The following is a 12,262-nucleotide window of genomic DNA, read 5'->3' on the forward strand; positions in this document are numbered from 1 at the left end:
CCCAAGTCCTGGGAACAACCTGGACTACTGTTTTCAGCAACTCCAAGTTCTCATCCTCAAAGAGACTTTCCATAATAACCCTCTTTGTAGTTCCACACCCAACATATATTCCCTATCTCCTCACTCTCCTTTTTGCCTTTTGACCACTTATCACCTGGAATTATTTTATATTTTTATTTGTATTCTGTTTGTTGTCTTTTCCCCTTAGAAAGTATCCTGTTCAACTATGTGTCTACTAGCACCTAAAAAAGGTCAACCCTAGCCGGTTTGGGTCAATAGATAGAGTGTCAGCCTGTGAATTGAAGGGCCCCTCCGTTCAATTCCAGTCAAGGGCACATACCTCGGTTGTATGCTAGGGGCAACAGCAGGAGGCAACTAATCAATGTGTCTCTATTACACTGATGTTGCTCTCTCGCTCTCTGTTTCTCCTCCCCCACCCCTTCCATTTTCTCTAAAAATCAATGGAAAAATATCTTCAGGTGAGGATTAATAAAAAATAAAAAAGAGGCATTCACTAACAACTATTTGTTGGCCAAATGAATAAATGGCTATACTAGTATTAGGACTCTACACAGGTCATAATATCCTCTGGCCTTCAGTTCCTTTCTATGTGAAACAAGGGTTCTAAAACATAATGTCCTTAGTTTCCTCTCCCCTCAAAAATAAATATAGTGATCAAGAAAGGGCTAACTTCTCTACTGGGTTATTAGATTTTGTTTGCTTTTTAAAAAAAGAAGAATAAAAAGAATAGAATGGATCCTATGAAATAACTACCTATTCCTCGATTAAACAATCTTAAAGGGCATGTTCAAACTCAGAGTTAGGGAGGTGTAAAACCAGGCTAAATTTGCTAACAGACTTATAATCACATTTCCAGAATCAGTGTATAGGGAAGTGTATAATATTCTCTTCTTTTACTTCAAATCAAACCCCAAGTTGCTGGCAGTGATGTTAAGCAAATAATTACACGACTTCATGAAAGCATCGTGTTTCAACAGTCTTGTCCAAAACACACACAAGGAGTCAGATGTCCAGCCTGCCCTTCCAGGTGTGGTCCCTGGTATTGTGTATACAGCCCCAATTCTGACCGTTACAAATGCAAGAACACCCCACAACACCCGAGCAAAACGTTAGGAAGGAAAAGAGGCTTACTTTGTTAAGTGTTTCACCAAGATGTCCAACATCTCTTTATTTTTCTCTGGCAGTTTATGCACCAAGAAATGGATAGCATTAACACGAGATTCTGGACTCCCACTTTCTTTAAAAAGGAAAAAGAATAGTTAGTAGCGTATTCGGAATTAAATATATTCCTAAAAGTCAACACATGCAATATCTCATTGGTTCAACACCTTCAGAGAATTTAAACATGTTTTGCCACCTTTCAAAGGAAAAGAAAATCCACCTCTCTTCCCTATTCTGAATGTCTCCGCCTCCCTGGTGGGGCTTTCCAGGAGGCTGCAGTGCCTGCCTTTCCCCCGGTTGACATGAAGAACAGCCAGCCCAGCCCGTCCCCTGGCACGTGGCACTCACAGGGTGCTCACCGCTCACTTGAAGGGGTCGAGTCACTGTGTCCTGCCCACAATGAGATGCAAATAAAATATCAGCAAATAAACTCTTCCCTCTTATGGGTTGAATTTCATCCCCCCACAACGTATGTTGACGTTTAACCCCCCTCCTCCCCTCACCAACCCCCGCCCCCATCCCCGGTGCCTCAGAACGTGACTGTTTTAAAACACACCCTGGATTTGTTTTAATCAGGTACGGTGAGACGTGCAGGCATGGAAATGACTGTCATCAAGGAAGTTTATCACCACAGATTCTGAGAAAAAGGAGGCATGTCACACCATGCAGCGCTGCACAGGGAAGCACCAGGGTCAGTCAAAAGGCAGAAGGAACAAGGTCAGAACATAGGCCATAAGCTTCACTGTGGTTTCCATGCACAGGAAAGGGAGAGGCAAGGTAAGCAGGCTGAGGATCGATTTGAATTCTTTCAGGGGCTCTGGGGCATAGGGGCTGTCCTCAGTTGTCTGGTACCTGGCCCCAGGTGATTAGGGCAGAATATGGCTGGAGTGTAAGAGTCCAAGAAGGGGTGGGGGGAGGAAAATGAACTCTGGATTGGTTAGCTGGCATAGGCAAAGCACATTCAGGTTTTCTATCTTTAGGAATTGGTTAGCCCCAGGAGGTTAGTCTCTCAGGATCAGTTAAGCCCCAGATGTTAAAACATCACAATAAAAAAAAGACAGGCTTAACACAGTGATCTCAGTGGGGAATATGGCCCTTGCAGATGTCATTCATCAAGATGAGATCATACTGGAGACACATTAGAATGTTCATGGCAGTAGCACTCTTGGTAATAGTCCAAAACTGAACCAACTCAAGTAGCCATCAACAGAACAGATAGATTGTGGTATGTTTATATAATGGAATACTGCACTACGAGAGTGAATGAGCTACCAAGGATGAATCTCACAAGATGAACCAAAGAAGCCAAACGCAAAAGATTATATTTTGTTAGATTCCATTTATATATGGTTCAAATGCAGCAGCCCTAACCTATGACGTCAGAAGCCAAGCAAGTGTTCATGTGTCGTGGGGGGATGGTGACCATGGTGGGTATGAGGAAGGGTTTCTGGGGTTCTGATAATGTTGTATTTCTTGATGTAGGGGCTGATTACATGGCTATCTTTACTTGGAAAAAATACATTAGGCTATACACTTATGATATGTGCATGTTTCTGTTGTGTCAACAAAAAGTTCACTGAAATTAAAGTTATCCATAATCAATCTCACCCTAAGATAAGCTAGAAATTTTAGTTTAGTGCCTTTAGTGTGTTCTACCCGTTTTAAACAATGAATGTGCACACAGCCTATTTTATTTCATGTATCATGGATATCTCTACATGTCATTCAAAGGAGCTCCACACCATCAACTTTAAGATTAGATAAGTTGCTTCCAAAATTAAGTGGGCTCCAGTTTACTCTTCCGGTAGTAGTGTTTAAAAGTGGGGAATGAGGTTTTACAACACGGGACACAGTTGTGGCTAAAGAGAAAAAAGCAAAAAAGACTAAGAAATGAAAAGGCACATGATAAAGTAGAACACAAAACAATCAAACTACATAATAAAAGACTTAGATATGGATTACACTGGACAGTGAAAACAAAAGCACAACTATCTAAAGTTAGGTGATAAATTATAGGCAAGTTTTTAATCTGGAGTTAAAACCAAGATCTTACTAAATCAAAGCTGGGGGAAAATGAAAGCAATAAAAATATAGAAACATTTTCAATTCACAGCTTTGATTTTAAAATTAAAGCAGGGACTCTGAAATAGTCTAAGATTCTGAAGGAATCCTATATAATAAAGAGGTGGTATGCAAATTAACCCTCACACTCTCACACAATGGCTGCCTAGGACCAGGCCAGCAGGGGGGTTAGTGAGGGACGACCAAACAACTGAACAGCAGGCTGTGTGGGGCAACCAAGCCAGCAGGGGGCCATGAAAGGCGACCAGGTCAGCAGGGGGGACAGTTGGGGGCAACCAGGCCAGCGGGGGGGGGGGGGCAGTAAGAGGTAACCAGGCAGGTGGGGCGGCAGTTAGGGGTGACCAGGCCGGCAGGGCGGTGTGCAGTTGGGGGCGACCAGGTCGGCAGGGGGGCAGTTGGGGGCAATAAGCCTGGCGGGGGGGGGAGCAGTGAGGGGCAACTAGGCCAGTGGGGGGAGCAGTTGGGGGCGACCAGGCCGGCGGGGGGGCAGTTGGGGGCGACCAGGCCGGCGGGGGGAGCAGTTGGGGGCGACCAGGCCGGCGGGGGGGCAGTTAGGAGAGACCAGCAGTCGGGCCTAAACCGGCAGTCAGACATCCCCTGAGGGGTCCCAGATTGGAGATGGTGCAGGCTGGGCTGAGGGTCCCCCCACACACATGAATTTCGTGCATCGGGCCTCTAGTAAAAAGATAACTGCCTATAATAAGAACTCTGTAAAAAATTTAAAAATTTTTAAAACTTTGTACTGAAAAGCTACTTCTAACTCATGTGTCTATTTTGTCATCTTTCCCCAAGGAAAACCTAATTTAATATTTTTGGATTTATTACTTATTCAGAAACACAAGACAGAGAAATAGTTTTCCATCCTCGAAGGATAAGGGTCTTCATTTCTAAAAATAGGGTGAGTTTTAAAAGATAATCAAAACCTCCCATTTCCTTTGTTGAGTCCCTCTTCCTCAAAAGGGGACTCTCCAATCCCATATTAGTTGAAATCACACACACATTTTTTCTAAGTCTGTTTTTTCCTACTTCTTCCAAATAGAATTTTTGAGATAATGCTTTTAAAGTAACTCTACCTTTTTCTCCATTTCTTTTTATTTTGATGTTAAATCTATCAATGGGCATTTCCATGTAGATACAACATACTAACTTAAGGCACTCAAAAGTTTTCTAAACTAAATTATCTTACGTTTTCATTGAGATAAATTAACAAAAGAAAATATATAACTTTTTAAAAATCTAGGATACTGAATTAACCATAACACCAAATTCCTAACATATGCCAAGGAATTGGGAGTTTACTGTAATAGCAAAAGTATGTTTAATTGTATAACTATAAATAAGCATCCTCAACACTTCACATCTATCTGCTTATGATACGAACTGTGCCAACTAATGGAGACTGGAAAAGATATGATCATAGCTTACTGGAGCATATCAGAGATACATGAGCAGATAAATGTTCAGTTATGTTAATACTTAAATGCCATAAATCAATAGTACTATAATTTTAGGAAAGGATGAGCACTTCCCAAGGGACAAGGGGGTATCTTCACTCAACAGACACCAAGTATCCCAGTTCTTCTGTGGAAGCTCCTATTGACTCAGAAATGAATACACCAGGCTAAGATAACTTGATGTCAATAAGCATCCGATTCCTTTAATTTCCAGATTTCCAACTCCTTCCCCACCAAGACCATATGATTTTGTCTGTTTACCAACAAAAACAGAACATTCTGGGTAGGCCAACACCAGTGCCCTGGAGCCTATAATTGTTATATTTTTCATCACATGAATATAATTTTGCTTCCTACAAAACTTGACTAGTGAACCTAACAACACAAGTATTCTGGTTTGGGGGACTGAGATTTCTTGTGTGATGCCTTAGCAGGCCTCCAGGCTTCCGCTATCATCTTCAAAGTAAGTCTAACATGAGTCCAACCCTGAAGCATGGGTCCAACTCTTACCAATACAACATATCAAGAAATCCAAGTCTAAGAAGCTGAGACACAGGCCATGGACTACAACATTCTCAAAGGTAGCGATCACCATGCAGTAACAGCCTTCCCCTGGTCAGTACCATCTTTTGTATTCCTGTGTAGACCAAGTAAACTGTGTTTACATCTTATAAATTTCTACACTAAAAGTCCATTCTATTCTCTCAAAAGATTGATGATGTTAAATATATACCTGTCCTCAGGTTCCTTGTAAACAGGGGTGCTCAGATCATCTTTTGTTCTAATATTAATAGTCTTTGACCCCGGATTCTGACACTGAGCTCCTAGGACCTCCATCCATAATTTATTGAGTGATAGGATGTCTGACACCAAGCTCCTAAGTCCCTTGGAATTTCCTGGATAATAACATCTTTTGTTCTAATGAGGTGACTTTGGGTGGGCCTTTCAATGGGGACTGATCACCAGAAAGATCTAGCCATGATTAGAAGCTCAGATATTTCAGTCCCATCCGCCATTCTTCAGAGAGGCAAGTGGGGCTGGAAATAGAGTTAATAATCCATACTGCCTTCATGATAAAGCCTCCATAAAAATCCCCAAAGTACAGGATTTGAAGAGCATCCGAGGGCATAAACATTCCCGCATGCTGGGGCAGTGGAACACCCCACTACACAGGGACAGCTCCTGTACCAGGGTACCTCCAAACCTCCTATTTCACCTAGCTGTTCACCCGTATCCTTTATTGTTTCATTATGTTATAAGCTGTTAACCTAAGATGTGTTCCCTTGAGTTCTATAAACCTTTCCAGCAAATTACAGATCAAAGGGGGGTTATGAGAACCCGGAATTACTGGGGGCAACCTGAGGCTTCGGACTAGTGTCTGAAGCGGGGGCAGTCTTGTGGGACTAAGTCCTTAACTTGTGGGATCTGATACTAATTCTAGGTAGAAAAAATCAGAACGAAACTGAACTGCAGGACACTCTGCTGGTGTCCCAGCACTGCTTGGTGGGGGGAGCCCACACATTTGGTGATCTGGAGTGTCAGAAGTGAAGTATTGTGTGTGTGTGTGTGTGTGTGTGTGTGTGTGTGTGTGTGTGAGAGAGAGAGAGAGAGAGAGAGAGAGAGAGAGAGAGAGAGAGAGAGAGAGAGAGAGAGAGATGAAAGGAGAAACACAGGAGTGGTTTTTCTAGACAGATGGTTTCTAGTTCCTTTCAGCAAATTTAGTTAACTCTCTTAGCTGAGAGGGTTTAGTTAATGTTCTTAATTATCTCTAAGAAAGAAAAATATTTAATTCCCCAATGCATTCAACACTGAACAGTAAGTCAGTATTTCTTAAGAATGGAAAAATAAAAAAAAATGTTTGCCTCCTGTGGTGACAACCAACAAAATTCATATTTGTATCATGCACTTCAGAAATTAACTCACAGGTTCTCAACGAAACTCTACAGGAAAGAAACGGACAACAGGAAATGAAAGAACCAAGAGCAACCTTCAGAGCTCTCAGCGGGGAGGGTAGGAGAAGAGACTATCTCAACGCCATGAACAGATGGAAACTACCACACATGAAAAGCATCAAAACTCTGTTTCCATGCTGGGGTGAGAGGCGGTAACAAAGTCTGGTGATGCTTGGTAATTTTAGCAGTGAGCTCAGCAAACAGACACTTCAGCTCAACAGGGTCATCTCTGACATTGGTAATGGACAATGAGAGCCCTAACCGCAATCCTAATTTTCCAACAATATTCAAAAAGGGAGACTAATTTTGGCCACCTGACTTCTGTAGCTGTTTAATTCAATACTTGAAAGTACATATGCAAAAGATTAGAGGACCTGCTCCTGAGAGGAAAAGTGAGTACAGAGAACGGAACTCACAAAACTCAAATAAAAAATTAGAATTTTGGCCTCTAAAATACACCTGGTTCATAGATGTACTTTTTCTCATTAAATATAGTAACTACAGGTCCATTCCAACTGCAACTCCACTTAGGTGCAAATATGTGCCAATAATTACAGGAGCTACAGTTTTTCTTTGGAACAGGCCTGTTATTCAAATTGTTAAGGCTCTGTAACAGCATCCCACAAAGTCGGGAAGCAAAACACAAGGTTCTGGCCTAGTGGGTGGTGATACCTTTTGTATTTATACAATCTCCTCTACCACATTGTTCAAGGATACCCTCAACATACTCTTCCAACTCATCCCCACCACCAATGACTTCACGACCAATTGTAAATCCCTCCTCTTAGGAGGCCTTCATCTGATAAAATACGCTGACATTAGAGTTTCAAACACACTGGCTTCGGTTACAAGGCCTGAGAGTAATAATAATGATACTCCCTTGTGGTGACTTAAAACTTATTCCATAATCACTTTATCTTTCTCCAATTCTCAAAGGATCCCAGATTAAAACTGGCACGCTTCTGCTTTTTCCAGTCCCCAAGGCGCACAACACGAAACAATGGTCCTCCAAGTAGAGTTTAATTTCTCTTTCCCTTCTGTGCCAAAAATGCCACAGGGAAGAAATCAAAACAACTAAGCATTTGCTTGAGTTTCTGCCAAGAAAACTTTCCCCCACTTCCTTGATCACACAAATTCTCTTTAAAAAAATTCCTCTTCCCACATGAAAACAAAAGTGAATAGAACCATACTTTCCCCCTTTTCTGAAAGCCTGTTTTCCATGATAGTCTAAGCAGGCCTATCCATGGCTTCTTCCTGCAACATACCAGGAACCTTCACGGGGGCCTGAGCAAAGACCTCACAAAAAGGCAACATTTAATGCAATGTTCGGGCAGCAGTGACACAGGCCCCAAAGGGACTGCTCGAAGTTTTCCAACCGCAGATTGAACTATGGAATACAGCCAAGGGGGGAAAAAAAAGTAAATGAAAATACAATTATAGCTACTGTCGGTGCACCTGTGAAAACCAAACTGCAGGTTTTAGCCAGTGGAGCCTGGGCTTTGAATGTAAAGATCCCTATAATCTGGCAAATTACTTAACATCTCTCCACCTTCATTTCCTTAATTATTAAATACCTAACACCAGCGTATTTCAGAAGACTGTAAGGATTGAACACTATGTGTCGAATTTAAAAACTGAGGTGTATGATAATAAAACAGAAAACAAGAACACTTCAAATAAGTATAACTCGCCCAAAATTGCATCACAAATTAAAATTCTACCAACTATGGGCCTTTTTCATTTAACATTTTATCACATATAATTCATTCTCTGTTATATATTGTGTGGGCTTCTGGCATTATCTCAAAGTATTTTTTCTGCCTTTAATTTCCATCTAAATATCTAAGTGAGGCCATTTCCAAACTACTAATCTCTCCAAATCTGCTCATCTCCCTAACCTTCTGTAAATTAAATACATCCATGTTCCCACAGCATTGTGCTCATGCCATTATTATATATTTTACCTATAGTGGGAGGTGTGTATGCACCAATATTTGCTAGAGAATTAATTCCTGGGGCAGAAATTCTTTCATGGCTCTACATACCCAGTATCTACCAGGGACTACGGTACAGTAGACAATGAATACATGTGAATGAATGAATGAATGAGTGAATTTACTAATTGTTCCTTTTTTTCACCTTTTAAAAGAGAAAAGAAACCCAAGATTTTCAAAAGTGATTTCTATTTTTTTTTATATATATATTTTATTGATTTTTTCACAGAGAGGAAGAGAGAGGGATAGAGAGTTAGAAACATCGATGAGAGAGAAACATCAATCAGCTGCCTCCTGCACATCCCCCACTGGGGATGCACCCGCAACCAAGGCACATGCCCTTGACCGGAATCGAACCCAGGACCCCTCAGTCCGCAGGCCGACGCTCTATCCACTGAGCCAAACCGGTTTCGGCTGATTTCTATTTTTAAACACTAATTACAGTAATGAAGTTCAATGTTCATGTGGAAATTACAGCTTATACACACTACCAACCACAACACTGTATCTTTGCACCTCTACATAATACTTACTGGCTGGAACAATGAAATCCCCATGTAACTCATAGGTCATAAGAGGCTCTGGAAGACTCCTGTGTGAAAAGGAGAGCGCAGGATTACCAAACAAATCCACATTGGTCACTGCTCTTTGTGTTCATTCTTTAATAAAGGATATTAAATATGTTGTGTATTTCTTAGTAATGCATAGAACTTCCCTAGGGAACACTTTTACATATCAAAAAATACATAAATCAAATAGATTACTTTATTAAAGGCTATCTGCACGGGGCACTATCAAAGCTTAAGCATCCATGAATTCCTATCAGACTGAAGCACATGGTATTTCATATTTAATCTTGGTTAGTACCTTCATAAGATTATATATATAAAACTTCCTTCCACTCATTAACTTATTTAAAGTCAAACCTTCTATTCAATCAAATAGGCACATAATTTTGTAAATCATCTCTAACATATTAATTGAAAATGCCACAAAAATATATATAGAAAAGATTAAACAAAGAAATCAATCCTTTCCTCTTACATATCCCTATTATAAAAATATGATATCCATTTTTTATTTATGCCTATGAAACAATAAAACATAGGTAAGAAGTGAAATTGAGGACAACTTGAAAAATACCCACGCCAACCTGGCCAGTGTGGCTTAGTGGCTGAGTGTCAACCCATGAACCAAGAGGTCACTGGATCGGTCAGGGATCATGCCCGGGCTGTGGACTCAATCCCCAGTAGGGGTGTGCAGGAGGCAGCCGAGCAATGTTTCTCTGTCATTGATGTTTCTATGTCCCTGTCCTTCTTCTCCCTTCCTCTCTCTCTAAAATCAATAAAAACATATTTTTTAAAATAAATTATAAATAGTAAAATATACCCACACCATTTTAATTTTCTACAAAAAAAAAGATTACATAAATGGCAGTATATTTTATCCTGTGGTCAACACAATGCTATAGTTCTACCATTATACAAATCTAAATTTTTAAAAAGACCAGATCTCTGAACTCTATACACACTTTGAGAACAAGTATAAATCTGTACAGTTTCTGGAGGGCAATCTGGCAAGATGTTAAGAATCTTTAAAATATTTAAATCATGTAACCCAAAAATTCCTCTTCAAATGTTTAAAGAAAACATCAAAGATACACACACACAAAAAAAAATTGAAAACATATTCAAAAGTCAAGAAAAATGCCAGGAACAAAGATCATTTCATATTGATAAAGAGGTCAATTAATCAATAAGACATAAGAATTCTAAATGTTAATGGATCTAATAACAGGAGCTTCAAAATACATGAAGCAAACTGATGAGACTACAAGGAGAAACAGACAAATCCACAACCATAGCCAAGATTTAAATACCTCTCTGTCTCAATAACTGATAGGACAAGGAGACAGAAAATCAGTTAAAATACAGAAGATTTGAACAAAGCGATGAACCAACTTCATCTAGTTGGTACATCCTTTACCTAAATGACACTCCATCCAAATGCATTTTTTCCCAGGTCACATGGAACATTTATCAAAATAAACCATATTCTGGGGCATGAAACAAATCTCAATAAATTTAAAAGGGCTCTATTTATAGAGAGTATTTCTCTGATTACAATAAAAATGGAATTAGAAATCAGTAACAGAAATATATCTGAAAAAATAAAATTGGGAAATATTTTTAATTAAGTGCACTATACCACATATCAGAATTTGAGGAGTTAGTAAAGCAGTATTTGTGGATGTTTACTGCTAAATAACTATATTAGAAAAGAAGGTTTTATATCAATTACTTCATTTTTCATCTCACCCAGAAAAAAAAAGAGATAAAGTAAGCCCCAAATAAATAGAAGAACAACAACAAAAATTACAACATAAATCAGTAAAATAGAAAATAAAAACGAGAGAAAATGAATGAACCCAGTTCTTTGAGATAATCAATGAAACTGATAAATCTAGCCAGAATGACTAGGAAATAACAAAATGAAATCACAAATTATCAATGTCAGGAATAACAGAGGTAGTTGCAGAATCGATATAGCCTTTAAAGGTATTAGAAAGAAAATAACATAATATTGTGAACAGTTTTAAATTACACAAATTCAACAACTTGGATGAAATGGACAAATGTCTTGAAAGACACAAACTCCCAAAGTTCCTAAGTATTCCCACATCTCTTTGAGAAACTCAATCTGTACTTTAAAATTTGCCAGTAAGAAAACTCTAGGCCCAGATAACTTCACTGGTGAATTCTAGGAAACAAAAAAAGGTCAATTAATCAATAAGACATAAGAATTCTAAATGTTAATGGATCTAATAACAGGAGCTTCAAAATACATGAAGCAAACTGATGAGACTACAAGGAGAAACAGACAAATTCTCCCATAAAATATAAGAGGAAATACTTTTTAACTCATTCTTTAAAATAAAAATTACCTTAGTTCCAAATTAAAGACATACAAATAAGACTACAGATCAATATAATGAATATAGATGAAACTATTCTAAATAAAATATTAGCAACTCAAATTCACAAAGATAAATAAAAGGATAATACATCATGAGCTTATAACAAAAATTTAACTGCCTTAATATTAAAACAAAATCAATGCAACTAACCATTCTAGAAAAAGAAAAAACAATAAAAATGGAATTAGAAATCATTTATCCACAAAAAGAAAAACTCTATGATCATCTCAATAGGCAATTCAGGGAAGAAAAAGATAATTGTTCCCACAAATGGTACTGGAACAACTGGACATCCATATTCAAAAGTGAACTTAGATCCACACCCCATATCGTCACAAAAATTAACTCAAAAGAGACCACAGATCTAAGTATAAAACCTAAAACTATAAAACTTATAGAAGAAAATAGAAAGCCTTTGTTACTATGAATTAGGCAGATTTGTTGTTACATCACAAAAAAGAAAAATGGGTAAGTTGGACTTCATTAAAATTAAAAACCATTTAAAATATGCTCTTAAAGAGAATAAAAAGACAAGCCACAGGCTGGCAAAGACATTTAAAAAGAAATAGGCTGGAGAAGACATGTTATGTGAGAAAGGATTTATATCCAAAATAATATAAA

At 38.8% G+C, this 12,262-nt stretch overlaps 1 protein-coding gene across 1 annotated transcript in view; it reads right to left on the minus strand.

Annotated features, from left to right (window-relative positions):
* ARHGAP10 (Rho GTPase activating protein 10) overlaps positions 1-12,262 on the minus strand; it is a 263,229-nt gene that overhangs the window by 78,270 nt on the left and 172,697 nt on the right. Inside the window, exons 16-17 of the mRNA XM_008143974.3 lie at positions 9,198-9,256; positions 1,153-1,258 (exon numbers count right to left, since the gene is read on the minus strand). Of these exons, the coding sequence (XP_008142196.2) occupies positions 1,153-1,258; positions 9,198-9,256 (165 nt within the window). The remainder of the gene's footprint in view (positions 1-1,152; positions 1,259-9,197; positions 9,257-12,262) is intronic.

Source organism: Eptesicus fuscus, chromosome 6 (genome assembly GCF_027574615.1).
Source record: "Eptesicus fuscus isolate TK198812 chromosome 6, DD_ASM_mEF_20220401, whole genome shotgun sequence".
Lineage (NCBI taxonomy): Eukaryota > Metazoa > Chordata > Mammalia > Chiroptera > Vespertilionidae > Eptesicus > Eptesicus fuscus.